This window comes from Hevea brasiliensis, chromosome 15 (assembly GCF_030052815.1).
Source record: "Hevea brasiliensis isolate MT/VB/25A 57/8 chromosome 15, ASM3005281v1, whole genome shotgun sequence".
Lineage (NCBI taxonomy): Eukaryota > Viridiplantae > Streptophyta > Magnoliopsida > Malpighiales > Euphorbiaceae > Hevea > Hevea brasiliensis.
This window is the reverse complement of record NC_079507.1, coordinates 3,841,963-3,862,342: the sequence shown is the minus strand read 5'-3', so window position 1 is coordinate 3,862,342 and position 20,380 is coordinate 3,841,963. Positions and strand designations below refer to the sequence as shown.

At 34.8% G+C, this 20,380-nt stretch overlaps 1 protein-coding gene and 1 pseudogene across 1 annotated transcript; one reads left to right on the top strand and one right to left on the bottom strand.

Annotated features, from left to right (window-relative positions):
- The first annotated feature begins 5,441 nt into the window (after positions 1-5,441).
- Positions 5,442-10,279, top strand: LOC110640198 (THO complex subunit 2-like; annotated as a pseudogene).
- A 4,681-nt stretch (positions 10,280-14,960) lies between these two features.
- LOC110640202 (uncharacterized) lies at positions 14,961-17,777 on the bottom strand. Its single transcript, XM_058136392.1, has 2 exons — positions 17,486-17,777; positions 14,961-15,608 (listed from the first exon to the last, which is right to left on the bottom strand). Exon 2 carries the CDS (start codon positions 15,603-15,605, stop codon positions 14,961-14,963), a length of 645 nt encoding a protein of 214 aa, XP_057992375.1. The 5' UTR covers positions 15,606-15,608; positions 17,486-17,777.
- Positions 17,778-20,380: the final 2,603 nt, after the last annotated feature.

The following is a 20,380-nucleotide window of genomic DNA, read 5'->3' as shown; positions in this document are numbered from 1 at the left end:
GATTATACCAGTCACGGAACCGAGGTCAGAGAGTTGTAGCTTGTAATCCTCATGGGCGATCAGCCACATCATCCACCACTTCAGTTTAGCCATGACTGCATCCAAACATGAATATTTGTGAACAGTAGCCTGATTTTTCAACTCCTTTACCATGGCGTCTTTATCTTTATTTAGGGCGATCTTCTTGGGCACTTGGGGGACTAAGTAATTCCAATTACGCGGGATCCACTTAAAGCCATTCCTATCATTGCTTCTAAGTATGAAAAACTAATCTTTCCAGTTCTTCAATGAAGAAGGGAGATCGGTGAAGAGCCCGTAGTTCGGCTTGGCCTAGAAAAACCAGAATTCATCATCCCTTCTCCGGGCAAGCCTATGCAGTTCGGCAAAAACTTTGACCGTAGGCTCTAACTTCTTAGCTCGACAAAGACCTCTGAATGCTACTAGAGTTCGCCAGGAGTTCAAATGCATCTGAGCTACACTCACATGGTAGAATTTTAGAATAGCTTTATAAAATCCATCCAAGGGAAAACGGAGTTCGGCTTTTAGCTGCTCCTCATACACCATGATGAGATCTCCTTCCTCAAAGAAATGATCGGTCCGATGATAGCCATGGCATCTGATGAGTTCGTAAGAATAGATCGAGAGATTGTATTCTTGACTGATAGATTGGAGATCGGTCTCTTTAAGGATTGATAGAAGTTCATCAACAGGCAGGTTCTCTTTCCTCGAAGATGATGCTTGCTTCGGTCTAGTAGCTTGACCAGTAACGAGAATAATGGTTGTGCTAGATCGCCCGCTCGGCCCAACCACATCGCTTTCTTCATACGTCCACAAAATCTGAACGGAAGGCGGACTGGCAACTCTCTGACCCTCGGTACCACTCATCTTCACAAAATAAAAATAAAATTGGTCGGAAGAAGATTAAAGCCCTTACCGGAGTATAAAACAGCGCCGGAAAACTCTAGAAAAAGGGAGAGAGTGTTGAAATCGCCAACAAGAGTCTAAGAATGACATAAGGGGGCAAGTGGCTACCCCCCTCCTTATTTATACCCGCTTGGGCATTAAATGCTCACATAAACCCAAGTGACGCATTGGTTAATGGGACCGAGCCATTCCAATAATACATCAAAAGAAAATTCCAGAAACATAATAAAGAGATCGGACAAATAAGATCGGTTACCAATAGATCATCAGATAAGATAGGCAGAATGGGGATCCATCTAGGGATTAGATCCAACAGTTATTAGAGATCGGAATAATAATAAAAAACAGAATAAGCAGATTCAATTTTAAATAATAGATTTCATTTCAAAAGGGTCAGATTACATCATTTGGGCGATCTCTCAAGGTCAAACTACATCATTTGGGTGATCTCTCAAGGTCAGACTACATCATTTGGGTGATCTCTCAAGGTCAGACTACATCATTTGGGTGATCTCTCAAGATCACCAATTACAAATGTCCCTACATTACATTCTATCTAACTCGGACTACTCCTAGAACCCAAAATGTCGCATAATAGGCCTATGTCAAAGCCTAGTCTTGTGGCTAAATCAAAAGATGTGTTTGATCAAAAAGCCAGTAACAAGTACTAGATAGATGTCCAGCTCAGATGGGGTGACTATGACTCTCAAGACACTGGGCGATGTCATTGTCGGTGTCATCAACCAAAACCGAACTACAGTCGGGGACCCCGATATGGTTGGGAGCCAAATGAACTTCAAGAGGCGATCACCAACATCAAGATTGAAATTAGCAGTCCACTTGTTTGAGATCAGTCCACAAATCATATTAGTAAGCGGATTGGAGATCGGCACGGTAGTCATTTTGGACCCTGATCGGTAAATTAGTCCGGTTCTCTCGCTGTCATCAGGCGATGCTCTAATAATTATGTGATCACCGAAATTATCCATTTTCAAGCGACAAGCAAAAAACATAATAAAAAAAAGATTGGAGCGGTTGTCATGACAGCAAACTTCATGGGAAAAATTAAGAACTGGAAAGCGGTACATTGGAAATTCACCAAAGGTGAGCGTGAAAATTACGGGTTCCTTTCCCGTATGTATAGGGCCTCGGTATTTATTGTATGCAGAACCCGAAGTGGATTCATCGGAAACTGAGGAATTTATTGCTTTGACCAATATGGGTCGATCAAGAGGAAAGTTCAAAAAATGAGAGAAATCGGGTAAAAAAAGGAATAACATATAGAGATCAGAAGTGATAGAGGAGCCCAACCGCTTCCAATCACGACCTTTGATTCACAAGTTTAGCCCCTTGCCGTCGAATTCTAAGCAGTTAAAGCAGTCCAGTATAGCCCAATTTACATCATTGATCACAATTGTAAGGACAAATTTCAAGCTCTTAGATCAAAAGCAAATAACAGAATCAGCGCCTTTTGTTCCCAGCCTTTGGATCCATCTTGTAAGGCAAGACCCTTGACCGTTGGATTAAGGGGTGAAAGGACAGAAATTCTGAACGGAATCCCAACAATCAATTTTGATTCTCTTTAATTCTAGAACGTCGAATTGTGTCCTATTGAATCTAGGCCTTCCGTCTCCTCCTCTTGAAATCCTGACCCTCTATTCTGAGCGCCCATTCCCTATAAAACCTGCATGCGATACTGTAGGAGGGGGTGGTGATTATCATGGAAGAAAACTCTGAATTTCAATATAGCCTTATTATCTTAAATTCTTCAGAAACTTTAGAAACCAGTTTTCTTAAGTATCTCAAGGAAAGGGCTATAAACCTGTTGATTCACACTTTCAGTATTCACACATTCCCTAGCATATTCGACCTCATTCCCATCACTGAGATTGCGATTCTCATCACTTTAGGTCGGCTCAAGTCTCTCCTCTGCTCTAGTCTTAAGCCTCCTAAGATTTGCTGAGGTCGGTGTTGGCTCACCCGTCATCCCAGCTTTCTACAGGTATGTGTTTGACCTGTCATTTGTTAAATACCTTTGGTTTGTTTTCATGAGTGTCTTCTTTCTTTAGATATCTATCACATCGAGTCTTAAAAGAGATTTCCTTAGCTCACACCAGTTTTTTTTTATCTTTCGCAAATTTTATTTTCATCATCGCATCATTTTTTTATTTCCCTTGAAAACAAATGTTCGGGTCATCAACGTTTCATAATTACTCCAAAGAGTACAGGTAGAAGACAGAAGAGTGGAAACCAAAACAAGTTCGAGCCTTGGGCGAGTGACAAAGAGGACAAACTCTGAAGCCAAAGAGTCTGGATACAACAATTGTGCGAAAGATCGGCAAGAAATTCGGCCCAACGTCCATTCATTTACGAAAATCCCATAGACTAGGAAAAACCTTTCTCAAGGGTTTCTGCGTCTAGTAATTTTTCCAATATTAGAGATCGGGAGAGAGTTCTTACCCGAGCTCTCAGCTCATATTTTTAATAAAATATGTCAAGAGATCAGGAGAGAGTTTTTACCTGAGTTCTCAACTTAAATTTTCATAAAAAGATGTCAAGAGATCGGGAGAGAGTTCTTACCCGAGTTCTCAGCTTAAATTTTCATCAAAATACGTCAAGAGATCGGGAGAGAGTTCTTCCCCAATTTTTCAGCTCAAATTTTTAATAAAATATGTCGAGATCAAGAGAAAGTTCTTACCCGAGTTCTCAGCTTAAATTTTCATCAAAATATGTCAAGAGATCGGGAGAGAATTCTTATCCGAGTTTTCAGCTCAAATTTTTAGCAAAATATATTAAGAGATCGGGAGAGAGTTCTTACCCGAGTTCTCAGCATAAGATTTAACAAAATATACTAAAAGATCGGGAGAGAGTCCTCCTTTAAATTCTCCACTAAAATTCTAATATAATGTCTCTGATCGGGAGAAAATTCTTCCCTTTCTAACCCCAAATGCTTTTATTATGAAACTCTTTATATGCTTTTAAACAACGGGTCTGTGGGAGAGTTCTTCCAAAGTATCCCGAATATTACGCTGAGGCCCGATGGAGAGTCCTCCTCAAGGCACTCATATTTATAAGGTAAAATTCCCCCTAAAAATAACAACTTCACTACCCATCCTCAAAATACCCATTATGCAACACTTGTTCACTGAAAGGTCATCCTATATAGTCATGTACTTGGGCAACCTGTAATAGTGAAATATTAAATATCTCTTTTGTTAATACAAAGGGTTAACATTACAACTCTAGCCCCAAACTATCAATTTTAATTTATGAATAGCACATCATTAAGTCTGCCTGCCCTCGTTGAGGGACGAGGTGGGGTGCCTAACAAATTTCTCACCCGTATATGGACCCCGAACCTAGAATCTCTGTTTTTGAAGTAGTTTTAAATTTATTTTTGCAAGAGATTTTCTTTAATTTCTCTCAAAATTAAAGTAGCGACTCCTCACTTTCTCCACTTCGGTAAGAATCGTCCGGCGACCGCAAAACCCTTGCGATATTGACTGATAGTGATTGATTTATAAATAAATACATGATAAATGTTCTGTTTGTCATTAATGGTCCTTGGGAATTCTGCCCTTTTTCAGCTAAGGAATGTTGGAATAATTCATTGTGTTTTGTTCTTTTTCATTATGCCTTGTGCAATGGTTTCTGTTGGGAATATACAAGTATGGAATTCTCGCATCGGAAGAAGATGGGATGAATGAGAGACATATAAGTAGGAAGGACTCATAGACTCATTGTCTTAAGGTTTTGGGTTGGATGTGGTGTCAAGCCCATGAGTGTATTCTTTTATAAGACCTATCAAGAAGGATTCTCCTTAGGTGCTTTGGGCTTCTCAGATCTCTAACAAGTGGAGCCTTGGTTTGGTAGGGGATGGGTATGAAAATGGTGATCATTGATTCTCATAATGCTCTGACACGTGGATGAAAGAGTCAAGTGATTCCTGGTAGGCCCAATGGAGCAGGAAGACACTCTTCTGGTAGACTCCCTAGATCTCTAACAGTTTCCTTTATTACTTACTTATAATCTATTTACAGATATAGGTCTATAGTCTATACATATATGTTTTATGAATGTTATGTTTATCATGCATAGTTGTACCCTTTACCCCAAAGGAATGATTGAATATTCTATCATTGCTTGCTTTTTAAAAAAAAAAAATTACATTTAAATATTTTTCCTCATGCAGAACTTTATAGCCCTATTTAATTGAGATTGATAGTTTATTTATGTGTTATTGTGCTCTATATGACATCTCTTGTCTCAGGTATCATGCTCACATACTGTTTGATCATCCCTCTTCACCAAATCCAGTGGCACATGTTCAAATATGCAATGCATTGTCTAGGTAAATTGAATGCACACCAAGATTGGCGTGTTGACTTGAGAAAGGATTTTTTGGACTAGAATTCTTTTTAACCCATTATTAGCACCACTAGATGTGTGCATTAGCTTTTTTGATAACTCTGTCATGCTTATGTTCGGGCTTGTTGAAAAGTTAGTCTCAGCAGCATATGATATCATTCGTCAAATGCATCTCCAAAATTTTGGGTCTTCTTGGTGGCATTGATTCTAAGGACACAATTAGTTCTTTTGGCCATAGGTCATTCGTTGATCTTACCAAAGAGCTTTTTCAGATGCTTGCGACTATTGGACCTTATCTTTACCGTGATATAATATTGCTGCAGAAGGTACATATTTTCTTATATTCATTAAAATCTTTGCCATGAATGGTCAGATGTTGATCATTTGCTTCCTCGCATCTGCGGCTAGAACATCAAGATTAGTGGAGAATCAAAAGCAAATGGAAGAATCAGCAAATAGAATACCGGATGAAAGCACGAGCAAAGTCGCCTCGAACTCTGAGAATCTGAGGTTTTTTATTTTATGAAATGTGTTATTTGTTATGTATGGATGTGGTTCATAATTGTTATTGGTTTCTCTGTGTTTAGGTGAAATCAGTGTTATTAAAGGCGATAAAAGGCACCAGGCGAGGCGCTAGGCGAAGCGAGGCGAGGCGAGGCCATGGCGCCTCGCTTGGCTGAGGCGAGGCAACTTGAAGGAGGTGCGCCCCCGAGATTGCTGAGGAGAGGTGCGCTGGGCAACCAAGGCGTCACCTGATTGAAGAAAATCTATTTTCCCTTTTTCTATTTTTTTTAAACAGCATAAAAATACAAAAAAAAAAAGGAACCCTAAACTCACGCCCCCAACAGACTTGTAGAACTACACCAGACCAAGTATTTTTCCTTTCTCTCTCTCTCTCTCTCTCTCTCTCTCTCTCTGCCTTCTTCACCTTCTTTCCTCTCCTTCTCCTCTATTCTTCTTCTGTATTCTTCTCCCCTCTCACCTGTTGTTTTCCTCTTACCAACAAACTTGGAGAATGCCATTTTTTCTCTTCTCTCCTACTTATTTTCCCTTTTTTTTTCTTTTTATTTTTTTTCTTATCTTTTCTATGCTTTCTTCTCTTACAAACAGTTATGCCATTTTTATCAAGCAGTAGCACTTTTTTTTTGTTAAATTGTTGTTTCATATTGTTTATTATATAGGTACTGTGATATGCATTGTGTTATTGTCAATTGTTATATGATTTTTATTAAATGGATAATGCAAATCTCATTTAGAATGGTTAATTAATTTAATTTTAAAATGGTTTAGGTTCCATTAATGGGAAGTTTGATATGCTCCTCTTGGTTTAGGATAAAAAGGTATTGTGCATTTGCAAATGGTAATTTAATGTGCTTTTTTACTTATTAAACCAGTTAAATGAATGAATTTTTATGTTAGAAGCATATATATATATTAGGCAATTTAGGTTACAACGCCTTGCTTCAAAAAGACCCTCGCCTCGCCTCTCGCCTAAGGCCATGGGATACCTTATCGCCTTAGTGTTGCCTTTCGCCTTAATAACTTTGGGTGAAATCACTTGCCTTTAGATTGGCGTGTATAGAAAATAAGAGCCATCTGATTTTAAGTTATTCACCGTTGATTACTGCAACAGAGGAATCATCATGGTTAAACATGTGGTGAAGGGTGCCTACTTAAATTGCCTGTTTATTTCTGTTGTTTATCAATTTGTTAATTTTCTGTGTCTTAACTATCATGTTTACATTGTCATAAAAAAAAAAAAAAAAAGACTATCATGTTTACATTCTTAACTAGTAGACATGCTTATAAATACACACTAATATTTTGTCTCTGCCCATTGTGTCACCAGCTTTCGCACGGGATCCTGCACATCATTGAGTTGCCAACTCAATAAACATCCAAAGAAAATAAATTGGGGACTAAAATAAAAAGGAAATGGGACTCACCACCAATTTTTATGCTGGTGCCGTTGGATCACTTAAAATTATTAGTCTGTGTTATCAAAGATGGGTCCATGGTTTAAATTTTGTTGGATCTTTTCTTGGTGAAGTAGCATTAATGGTATAATGCATACTATGTCCAGCCTTTCAGTTAGTAGAAAGAATATTTAAGGGGTGTAATCAATATCAGACCTTAGTCCTAATTTCTCAACTTATGAAGTTTTGCACTTCTGTTAATCATTGTAGATAGGAGGAGGTAAGGATGCCGTTATTGGCTAGAAAAACAAAATTTGATCAATTATCATATAGTTATTAGGTGGCTTTAGCTGCATGAATCATTTATCTGTTTATTTTTGTAAATTCTTTTATTGAAGGGTTAGACTTACCCTTGATCTACAATCTAACTCTATTTGTTTAAAATGTGGAAGGATTTATTATGTTCTATTTTTTGTTAATATTGTTATTATAATTATATTCTTTATTTGTTGGGCAGGTGAAAGCTTCAGCAAAACAGTCAATACCTGCTGGATCAATTAAAACACCTAAACAAGATCTTGCAAAAGAAGACTCCAAATCTGGAAAGCAGTGGGCAGAACTCCTATCACTTCGTCCGGTGACAAAGATATCCCTTCTCATTTTTTAGAAGGAAGGCAAGGAAATGTTACTAATGTTTCTTCTGCAATCACATCTAATGGTAATGCAGTTTCCACAACAGCAAGAGGCTTGACATCATCTGCAAGAACCTCTGATGGTCATGGTGGTGAATTAAAGGTAGATAATGGAGCTGCCAAATCTGTGGTAAAAGATGATGTTACTAAAGGTGGTGATATTCAAAAGCAGCCTCCTAGACTTGTTCACGCTCCCAAGCATGATAGTTCTCTTGTGACAACAAAGTCTGGTGATAAGCTGCAAAGGAGAACAAGTCCTGCAGAAGATCCTGACAGATTAAGCAAACACTGGAAAGGTGATAGTGAATTGAGAGATTTAGAGGGTGAAGTTCGCTTCTCTAGCAGGGAGAGGCCCATGGATGCTCGATTAGTGGATCTTGACAAGACAGGAACTGATGAACAAAGTATGCATAGAAGCATATATAAAGTTATGGATAGATTAAAAGATAAAGGCGATGAGAGATATGACAGGGAATATAGTGAAAGATCAGAGCATCCTGATAAGTCTCGTGAAGATGATATTTTATTGGAAAGATCAACAGACAGGTCAATGGAAAGATATGGAAGAGAGCATTCAGTAGAGAGAGGGCAGGAGAGAGGTGCTGATAGGAATTTTGACTGGCCCTCTGACAAAGCTAAACATGAACGAAATAAGGATGACCGAAGCAAGCTGCGGTATGGTGATACATCCATGGTAAAATCTCATGATGACGACCGATTTTATGGGAAAAACTTGCCACCTCCACCACCCTTGCCTCCTCATGTGGTTCCCCAATCTGTTAATTCTGGTAGACGGGATGAAGACGCTGATAGAAGTTTTGGAACTACCAGGCATACTCAGAGGCTTTCTCCTAGGCATGAGAAGAAAGAAAGGCGACACTCAGAAGAAATTCTTTGGTTTCACAACATGATGCAAAGCATAGGAGAGAAGATGATTTTTGAGAGAGAAAGCGAGAGGGACTGTCAATGAAGGTATGTATTAGGTGTTGACTATTTATTCTATTTTCATTTAGGATTATTTGATGGGATTTGGTGACATGCAGAAATGGACTGCATTTGACCCAGTTTAACTTTCCATTCCTCCCTCTTCTTGTGGGGTGGGGTTACTGTAGTTTGGTTGCTTGCTGGATTGCATTGGCTTGAATTGGGTTGGTGTTAAGCCCATAATGAATTAATGTGTGTTGATGTTTGTGGCTCCTTTGTTCTTGTTTTTGGTTCACAAGTATCCTAAAAGTAGACAACGATGCATGGAATTTGAACAATGTATAGCTTGGCTTGTTTAATAAATAAGCAGAGCTTGAGCCTAGATGACAAAGTGTCCTAAGATGCTAACTTTTTTTCCACTTTTTTACTGCACTTAGAAGACTGAAGGTTTTTGCTTATCTTAGCAATGATAAAGATGGAGGAGAGGGAAAGAGAAAGGGAGAGGGAGAGAGAGAAAGTGAACCTTTTGAAGGAGGAAATGGATATTAGTGCCGCCTCTAAGAGATGTAAACTTAAAAGAGAGCAGTTATCATTGGGGGAAGCTGGTGAGTATTCTCCAGTTGTTCCACCACCTCCACCTCTTCCTATTGGTATGTCACAATCTTATGATGGGAGAGATAGGGGAGATAGAAAAGGAGCCATGATCTAGCGTGCAGGTTACTTCTATGAACCTCCAATGAGGATTCATGGTAAAGAAGCAGCCAACAAGATGACTCGTCATGATGCAGATCTGTATACTTGAATCTCATTCTTAAGAATGCATTCATGATTTATGCGTATGCACCATATTTAAGAATACAAATGCATATTCTGTTAAACTATGCTCAAGCTGTGCTTATGATGGCTATCTTCCTATGAAAATCTAGTTTTTGTTTTCTTCAAAGAGATCCAAGTAGTACTTGGTCTTGAACTGGACCCATTTGGACAATTGCCCTAAAAACTGGGGCATGGCTGGACTTGGCTTGAACATGTGGCCTCAAATCCGATTATGGTCTTTAATGGACAGTGTGTGTGTGTATATATATATATATATATATATATATATATATCATGAAATTTATGTTAGGCTTGATTATATTTTTGAAGCGTATTAATTACCTGAAATTCTAGTCCTTAATCCGGTTATAGGATGTATGACCGAGAATGGGATGATGGCAAGAGGCAAAGAGCAGAACAAAAGTGGAGGCACAGGAAGCAGGGTGTTGGAAACAGATCAAGACTAACTGTTTGGGTGCATCAAAATGGGTTTATGTGATTGCTTGAGTTCCTTTTAGCACTTACATTTCCTGTTAAATTGTACCAGACTAGCTATTATGGCACATGATTTTGGTGGTTCTTGTATAGAAGTTTGTTAACTGAGATTGATCAATGCCATTTCTGTGCGATACTTTATATTCTGAGCACTGTAGACTATAGAGTAGTTTTATCTTATTAAATGTTTCTCTTCTAAATTCTATACCAAGGGTAAAAAAAAAAAAATTTGAGAAACATTTTAAATGAATTACGATATCACTGTCAATGGTATGAGGGCTTTTGTTTTGCTGCTTACGGATTGATCATATCAATGTTTCATCAAATCAAAGGTTATGTAAAAATGGCATTGTCCACTAAGAATCATTTATAATTTTATAAATAAAACTTCTAATCTCCTATACGACAGATCTAAATTAATCAAAAAACAACCATAGTAAACTAATCTCCTGCCGATTCCTGGTTACAATGATATGTTTTACTGAATCACATTCTTCAAAAGCTATGGATTAATGTCTTCTTCTACAATCGCCATGGATATGCAGGATTACTCGCACTGCTCCATTCGGTGCAATTTGGCACGTAATAATAAGGTTGACAAGACGGATTGAATGCATTATTAGGATTATATACTTGCATCTGCCATTGATTGTTCTTTTCTGCATTTCAGTCTTTCCCAAGAACCTCACATCCATAGCCATTGCTAAATCCAGTAGGGTTTATCGAGTAGTTGTTGATAGGAATACTTGGAAGATTAAGTGAAGCATCAAGTAGGACCTCCCAGTTATCATTTCCACCATCTTCTAATTGAATCAATGGACCCATCTCTTCCTCATTTCCTCTTTCTTCCAAATAAACTATTATTTTATTCAGATTTCACCCACCTAGAGCTAGCTGCGATAACCATTTGCTTATTATTGTCTCCATCATCTTCAGTCGAACTTGATTTATTAGACTCCACCCACGAAGATGGAGACGTAGCAGACGAAGAAGACTGTTAACTGCCACATCCCATTGAGGAAAGTCTCGAGAACTCGAATCTGTATCTCAGGAATTTTTTCTTTGAAAGGGTACTCGTAAGAGCCACACAACCCCTTTGCCTTGCACCAGTCATAGAATTCGCAGAGCCGCTCCGCTTGCAAGGCTGCTATACAGGCAAACCTCAATTGATGTAAGACGAGTCCTTGAGCTGCCTGCCAATTTGTATGGGCCAAACAGAATTTTGGCAAGAGTTGGGAAGGTGACTCATCACCTGGATTTGCCTCCAACATCTGCTAGTCATCCTGTTTTTTCATGTGTCTATGCTTGAGAACAAGGTTGGAGATGGTGTTGTTGTTGCTACTGATTGGCCTATTATGGAAGATGATCACATTCAAGGGCTCCTGAGCAGGTATTGTAGACTAGAGTTGTCATGAGAGGGGACCAGCATGTGGAACAAGGGCTTATAAAATGGCTTAATCTGTCGGTAAAAGATGCCACCTGGGAGGATAGTGCTTTACCGAAGGCCTTACCGAAGGCCAGTTCCCTGAAGTTCCACTTTCTTGGGACAAGAAAATAATAGAGGGGGTATTATCACATATTATAGGAGGAAATATAAGAATAAGATGTGATTAGGAATTCTAGAAGAGTTGAGGAGTTAGTAATTGGCAGGAAGCGTAACTAATTCTGTTGTGTTAGCTAGAATAGTCAGCTGAGGTAGTTACAAGGTAGTTATTGTGTACAAATACTTCAACTGTAACCTTGTTGTAATTCATTCCAAGAATTAGCAAGAACACAATATCTCTCTTCTATTCTCTCTTCTTTCTATTCTTACCTCCATTTCCCGATTTCTTTCTCTTAGGGTTTCATAAACCCTAACAAGCTTCCAGTGTTGCAAGAAGAACTACAGCAGGTAGCCCCTGAAGAAGTATTGCAGTCAAGCGTTATCACCAGGAACAGTCTACCAGTCTCACTAGTTCTCATCAAATGGCTTCACTATTCAGCAGCATGGGAGGATGCCTCTTTCATCATGTCCCAATTTCCAGATTTTGCACCCTTCTTGGGGCAAGAAGGTGCTAAAGATTGTTACATATGAGAGGCAAAAGTACAGAAGGAAGAAGTCTAGAGAATGGTTAAGAGGATGAACTGCTATAGAGGTAGTTAAGAGGACTCACTTAGACAAGAACAGCTGTAACTACTTCAGTTAGAATAACTGAAGCTAGCTGAAGCTGTATAAATAAGTAGAAAGAACACTTGAAATGATAACTGAAGTTCTCATCTCTCTAATTCTTTCTTCTCTCTATCTCTGCTATTATCTCTCTCTAAATTCTCTATTTCTTTTCTTCCTAATTCTTTTCTTTCCCAATTACCTATAACTGCCTTGTTAGGGATTCAAAACCTAACAAAGGGGAAGGCAAGAAGGAAACAAACAATAATCTAATCTTACTTTGTCAACAAACATTAATTGAATCTGACTTTGTCAGTTATCTTCTTGTTTCCTCTTCATGCTCTCATGCTTCTCTCCTAGCACAACCATTATCAAATTCCAACAAAAGCCAAACAAAAATACTACACAAATAAAAAAGAAGCACTGAAGGATGCAACAGAGGAAATTTCCTCATATAAGCTAAAACCAAAATCATCCCATCAGAAAAGAATTACAATAAGGTTAAGCCATTTCAGCACAGTAACAAGTTGGATGGTTCTAAACAATCAAAGATGTATCATTTATAGTAACAAAAACACAAAATTAAAAGCTCACTGGGCTAAGGATATGGCGGTTAATGATATCACCCCTATTAATGAATGAAGTTTTGATCTCAAAACTGGCAGAATAAACAATTTTTGGATAAAATTCGGACGCACTGCAGTTGGTTTCCTCGAAGACAAACAATTTAACAATACGGGAGTAATCATCTTGAATAGTAGCAGGAAATCCAAAACCACAAGGAGGAGACCCAGTGAGCAGATAACAGAAACGCCAATTCCCCAAGTGCAAAATAAAACTGCTACAATTCAACTTATGAAAAGTGTCAACTTCTGAGTAGAGTCACTCTAATTGAAAAGATGCTCACACTACTATTGATCTTAAACTAAGTCAGCAACCTATATAGTGATTCAACGACAATAAAACAAGCACAGCCCTGCACAATGAGGAGAATGTAGCCTCACTTATTCCAACTTCTAATCCATTTGTATCATGGAGAAGTGACATGATTTCTAATTCTGCTCGAGCACCTAACTGGAGTAACCATACAGAACTGAGATATATTGATTGAAGAGGTCACAAACACAAAATGTTACACTCACATAGATACAGCTGAGCTAGACAAAAACCCAAAGCTGGTAAAAATAAAATATAATAATAATAAACATCCAAGAACCATTCTTTTTCTTGACAAGATGTACTGGAGAAAAATAAGGACTGATGTTGGGTTGTATGACCTCATTTTGTAACATTTCATCCATCAATTTCTCTATTTCTGCTTTCTAAAAATGAGGGCACCTATAAGGCCTAATATTCACAAGTTCTGCTATTGGTACCAAGGGAATAGAATTATTGTGACTTCTAAATGGTGGCAAGGTCTTTGGATATACTTATTTAATAGATTCTGCAATTCAACTGAATTAGTGTCAAGAGTACTTGAAACAACATTACCTACTGCATTAATTGAAAATGTAGTTGAAGGTGATTATGACACTTGCACACATAATAAAGGAGTTTGAAAATCCTTCCCTTGCTTCTGTAATAGCTGCTGATAACTCAAACAATTCAGTAGCTTGGATTGAGACACCATATCACTAACTCCCTGCAATATTATCTCCTTCCCATCTTTCTTGAAACTGATTTTAGAATACTAGAAATCAAATAAACTGGGATTAAAGTGTTTAAGCCAATCTACTGCTTTATCTGCGGTAGTAACCAATTTAAGCCAGAATTACATAATTGAATCTTGATAATTAAATCTAAAAGTAGAGATAAGAATTCCACATATCTACCCATAAATCATTGCAACAATATTAGCTTGCTGGGGAGAAAAAAACAATGATAGAAATGCCTACACTTGGTGGACAACTGAAAGTTTTCATTCAATTCAATCACGGTAATTGTTCTGTCTTATGTGCAATTGAGGGTGGAATAAAGAAAATAAGTGGAAAAACAATAACTAGCCAATTGAAAGCCAACCAATGTTGATTTTTTTAACTGCCCAACCAACCAAAACTAGCTAAAAATTGAAAACTAGTTACTAAAAATTACCTAACTAAATTTGAAGAATGTTCTAGATCCTTGAATGTAGACTCCATCAGATATACATGAATTTGCTTTAGCTGAATGCCTTCTTCCTATTCTCACACTTCACACTTCCTACAACAGAAAAATGGTTGTCTCCTCCTACACTTCTTACACCAGATAAAAGGAAGTTGCACAAAAAGATACATTAATATAATAAATTCTAATTACAAAAAGAAATAATAGCTTATTAAATTCTAGAAGCACATACCTAAAAAAATAAATCATATGTGCATAATGTTTTGTATATGGTCACCAAAAACAATGGAAAACACTGTGTTGTTACAATTTCGATAAATTCGTCCTCCTCATAATTCTTGCTATCAGTTTGATGTACAATGAGATTTTGCGACTTATCTCTATCACAGTAGTGATGATGAAAAACCCTGAGAAAGTGAAGGAGATCATAGCCATTATCTGTTTTTAATCTAGACCGCCCACGCATATCATTAAAAAGTCGTCGCATTGGTGTATCCACAGGAATATTAGAAGACCAATCAACAAATTTGATACTTGATGCAATATCTTCAACCCACTCCAGATGTAATATTTTTGTCATTTAGATATGTGCGTGACAGTCGTCCAATGTGTAGCTTGAACCCAACATTCCTCATAAAACATGAATCTCCTTCGCCATGGCCACAATGTTGGATGATTCTTCACGAATTCCACTGGAATAACAGTTTTATATCTACTAGTCATGTATAATATATTAACGCTGTCAATTAGGTTAATCCAATCAGAAGGTAACTCTTGAATCTCTTTACCAAGTATGGTATAACAAATCATGCTAGCCAACTCAGTCACATCAGCATTTTTTGATTTCTCTTTGAAATCACTATTCTTTTTCTCTGACTTATCATCATGCACAATAAAAACTTTAATGATGTCTCTCACATGTGCACCAAAATAGCACTTCATTCCAAATTTCAACAAAAAGTTCTTATGATTATGAAGATAACCGTGAATTCCATTCTTATCACGAAATTCTATGACAGCTGTTATCATGCCCTGCACCAATTGCACCGTATCTAATGTGGGCCATTCTAAGTTCCAATTAATAGATGCTTTAGCAGAATCCAAATTCCATGTGTGGTGCTTACTTGACCACCTAGCATCAGTGTTGTGTTTAATCAACCATTCTTCAAGATTACAATCGTACGACTCATTTACACATATATTCTTCCTTTGAGTAGTCATCACCTGAGGAAAATTAAAGAAAACCTGTTATAGCAATTCAATTTAAATTAATTTTAATTTCAAACTGTTATTTTCCAATGAAATAAATAATTCACTAGTTAGATATTAAACTCAAAAAAGTAATCCAACACATTGAAGAAGCCCCAACTCAATGAAACAAGAACTCATTGTACATATTCATTTCAAAATATCAAAAGATCCCAACAATTAAGAAAGGTAGATTTTAAAAATATGTAGTAAAAACATTATATGAAATATGGGTGGATGCATGTTTTATGCATATGCAAAACAATTATTTCCCCAAATTCAACAACTTTTAGGTTGGGAAACAAAAAAAATAACGATCAGAAGCCTTAAAGCGCAAATGGATCCTTCCCATTTATAAACCAAACATCCAATTTGAAAATAAGCATCTAATGACTAAACAAGTATCTTCAATATATAGGGCCACAAATCATAAGCTCAAACTATCAAATCATCTAATTATATATTTTGCTCCATCAAACTATTAACCACTTCTATGTATGGAAGATATAGGGGTCTGTCCAGGAACATCAATAATTATTAGTGTTCAAGACAAACCAAACTAAAGATTTACAAAAATTATTTCTAGCGTTCAATAGTAGAATAGACCAAATAACCGATCTTCAAAGAATAAACAAACCAAACCAAACAGAAAATAGAAAGTTTGGCTCAGTTCGATTGCCGTAAACCACAATCTTTACAAAATTACATAAAAATCAATTTACTCCTAAGAAATAAATATAAATAATACATCAAAATCCATACAAAAATCCATAAAATTATAAATTCATCCAAAATCTATAAAATTGTAAATCAATACTAAATGAGAGTGCACATTCTAGGGCTAAGTATTCGATTCGAACCGAACCGAACCGAACCCAACGACAAAACCGAATAGACCGAATTACATAATATTATGAACCGAACCGAAATATACAAGAAACCGAAACAGAACCGAACCAAAATATTTCGGTTCGGTTCGATCGGTTTGGGCTTTAAATGGGCTTCTGTTTTGGACCTGGTTTCACTTTATTTAAACCTGATTTTTGCCTTTTTTTTTTATTCTATTTTTACCCTATTTTGGACTGAATTTCACATTAATCAATAAAATTAAACATATAATACACAAAATCCCTATAAAAATAAAATAATTTAAAAAAGAAAATTCATCAAAAAGCAAATACAAAAGTCCTTAACAATCCAAAAACATAGCTGAAGACAACAATGCTCTCTTCAGGTTTAGTGGTTTGCCTCTGCTAAGATGCATGAATTATTTACATTCCTCATATAAGCTTACACCGCTAACCTACTACTTTGTCAGTGGGTTAATGTGATATATAAACAAGAAACCTGCTAATAAAATTACAGTCTAAATAGGGCATCAGGGTGGGTGAGTAGCAAAAAAAAATAATAAATAAAAAATAAATTTCAAATCAACAAGATGTGAGAAATAGCCAACTAAACGCAACTTCATCTGTTTTGGCATAGTCAACGAAGAGTCAAATCCCTCGCATGCTGTGGACAACCTTATACTTGTATCATTGCACCATAAAATAATGAATGGTAGTATTTAGCACATTCTGCAACCACGATTTATTGATGCACTTTTGAAGAAGCTGTATTAATCTTTTTTAAGCAATATGTCATTATTGATTTTCTTTTACATTAGTATCAGTCCTCACCTTAATATGGATACCAGTCCTAACCCCATATGTAAATACCCAGTCATCAAGGCAATCCAAGACACTACATTTCTTTGACCCATAGAATCGAACAGTTTACAAGCAATAAGAAGTTCATTGCATTTTGCATAAAAATTGATCAAGGAATTTATCAGAGGGAAGAGTTGAACCTACCGTGGATTGAGGAAGGAGAAGGAGAAGGAGAAGGAGAGCGAAAGACCCTCTCCAAGCCGGCGGCAGTTAGAATAACGATTCGAGAGAGAAGAGTGGAAAGGACTAAGTAATTGTTTGATTGAGCCACACTGCCACTGCAGGTTGATAAACACCGCTGATGTCGTGATGAGGACTGATCTTGGAAGAGGAGCTTGAAGACCAACCGAAGAGAGGAGACAATGAGAATTAATGACCAGACCAAAAAGCAGTGAGCGCGGAGGAGGAGCAGAATGGTGCGGCGCCTGGTCTGGAGAAAATTACTTAAGTTAGCCCTAACTCCCAAGGCCAAAACGCAGAGTTTTGATGAATTTCGATTCGATTTGGTTTAACTGAACTTTTTGTCCATCAAAATCGAACCAAATCAAAATAATCAAAATTTTATAAAATTAAAACCGAACCAAAATTAATCACTCTTAAAACCGAACCGAATTACCAAAATAAAATGATTCAGTTCGATTAATTCGGTTTGAACCGAATAGTACTCGGCCGTAGCACATTTCATAAAATTATAAATTTAAACTACATAAAAGTCCATAAAATTAAAACACTACACGTTATCAATTTACTACATAAAACTCCACACAACACAATATTACATAGAAGTCTATAACCATAATGAATTAAAATCCATAAATAAAAGTTTATAAAGAAAAACCAACATCGTAACATCAAAAAATGACTAGTCCAACGTCATAGTATCGCAAAAGTTATTAATCTATCTAATCTACTGTTCCGTTATAATAGGTAAGAAAATGGAATTGAAAATACTGAAAAACTGAATCAATTAAACTGAAATGATGAGATTCAATTCGATTTATCAATTCCCTATCCTAATGTTTAAAAAAAAATATTTAAAATTTATTCTATTTTTTAAACCTTTTTACTCTATTTAATAAAAATAAATAAATAAATCTATATGAATTTTTTTAATTATATTTAAATATTTTAATTTTAATAATTTATCTTAATTTTAGAATTTAATTATAAATTTATTCCATAATCAAAATTGAAATTCTTACAATTAAAATATTATTTTATAAAAAAAATTATAAATCCATACATGTGAATCTCACAATTAAAAGAAAAATTAAATATCAACTTCTCGATATTACGAAAATACATTATTTTATAATTTATACTTTGTACTGCAGAATAATAATTAAATCTTAATATTAAATTAATTAAAATTGATTGCATAGTTTTTTACTTTAATGCTTAATATTAATCGCTAATATTTAATTGCATTTTAATAATTTATATATCTAATTTTTAATTTTTTAAAATCATTAATTATTCAATATTTTTTAGCATTGATTCTCATTAGTAGAGTTAAAATAGAATGACAATTGTTTTAAAATCTGACTTGATTAATTTTTTGTGACTTTGATATTGTGCAAGATAGCGACAAAAAAAAAATTTACCTTGAATTCTTGTAATAGTATATTATTATTTTTTATTAAAATTAATTTTTTTATGTATTAAGGTATTTATGCCTAAAATTTACATTCCTAACTTGTAATTTATACTTTTAATAAATAAATTTATATTATATAATCATAAATTAAAATAAAAAGAAAAATTCTAGTTAGAAAGTTTATCCCAATTTTCTAAGGACTAATTACAGAGGGACTGATTCCCACACTCAACGCGTAGTCATTCCAAAGTTGATAAAAATATGTTATAAATAAATTTATCATTCATTAACATGTTAATTCAATATGTGGGCATTTCTGTATTTTTATTTTTCATCATGCAATTTATTGATGAGCCTTTGGCATTGGTTTTGATTCAAATTACCATGGCAATCTTAGTTAGGTTGTTGATTTTGACTATAAGATTATAAGAAATCCTAATTATGTTTTTAAACATATTTATGTGAAAAGATAAACACCCCCTCAATATTAATTTTAAATTATTATATGTTTTAGATTTTCAAAATGATAAAAATGAGAGAGATATAAAAGGAAAAGAAAAGAAAATTAGCTATTCAAGAGTATTAATTATATAATTAATATGAATTAATTAGATTAAATTTATATTTATATTTTAATATATAATTGATACGTTTATAATATACATAATATAATCTATAATTTTAAAAATAAAAATATTTATTAAATATATTAAATAATATATTAAGTAAGTTAAAATTATTTATATTAAATAACATCACAATATAAAATTTCAAAATATTAATATAATGAAAATAAAAATTGCATAATGATAATAACTAAGCTACAAAAATATATTTTAAAAATTATCCTATTTTTTAATTTTATAAATAATTTTCTTTCATATTAATCTAACTTTACAATCTCACTATATAAATTAATTTTATTTTAAATTATAACAAATATAATATAGGCAAATCAATTTACAAAAATAAAATAACAAAATTTAAATAAATTTAATTCAATGAACTAACTTGTATTTCTTATTAATTTATTTTAATATTTAAATATCTTCATCTATTTATATTTTTAAAAGTTTTATTTTATTTTATTTAAGTTTATAATTATGTTATCATAAAAAATATAATAATTTTAAATAAATAAATATTTTTATCTATATAATTAATTAAAATAATATTAAAATTAATTTTTTAATTTAAATAATTGAAACATTTTTAACACTATGATAATATTATATCAAAATTACATAAAAAAAATTAAATCATAAGTGTGTGTATATATATATATATATATATATATATATATATAACAAATATGCCTTCTTCCTATAGAGTACCATTAGTTATGGTTGCCCAGAAATTAATGGGAGCAGATTTAGAATAGAAATAAATAATTTTATATTAAATATTAGTAAATTAAAGATTAGCAGAGAAAAAAGAAACAT

Bases quoted from the DNA above. Each gene is read 5' to 3' on its own strand.
- LOC110640202 (XM_058136392.1), bottom strand. From the start codon at position 15,605: ATGACTACTCAAAGGAAGAATATATGTGTAAATGAGTCGTACGATTGT.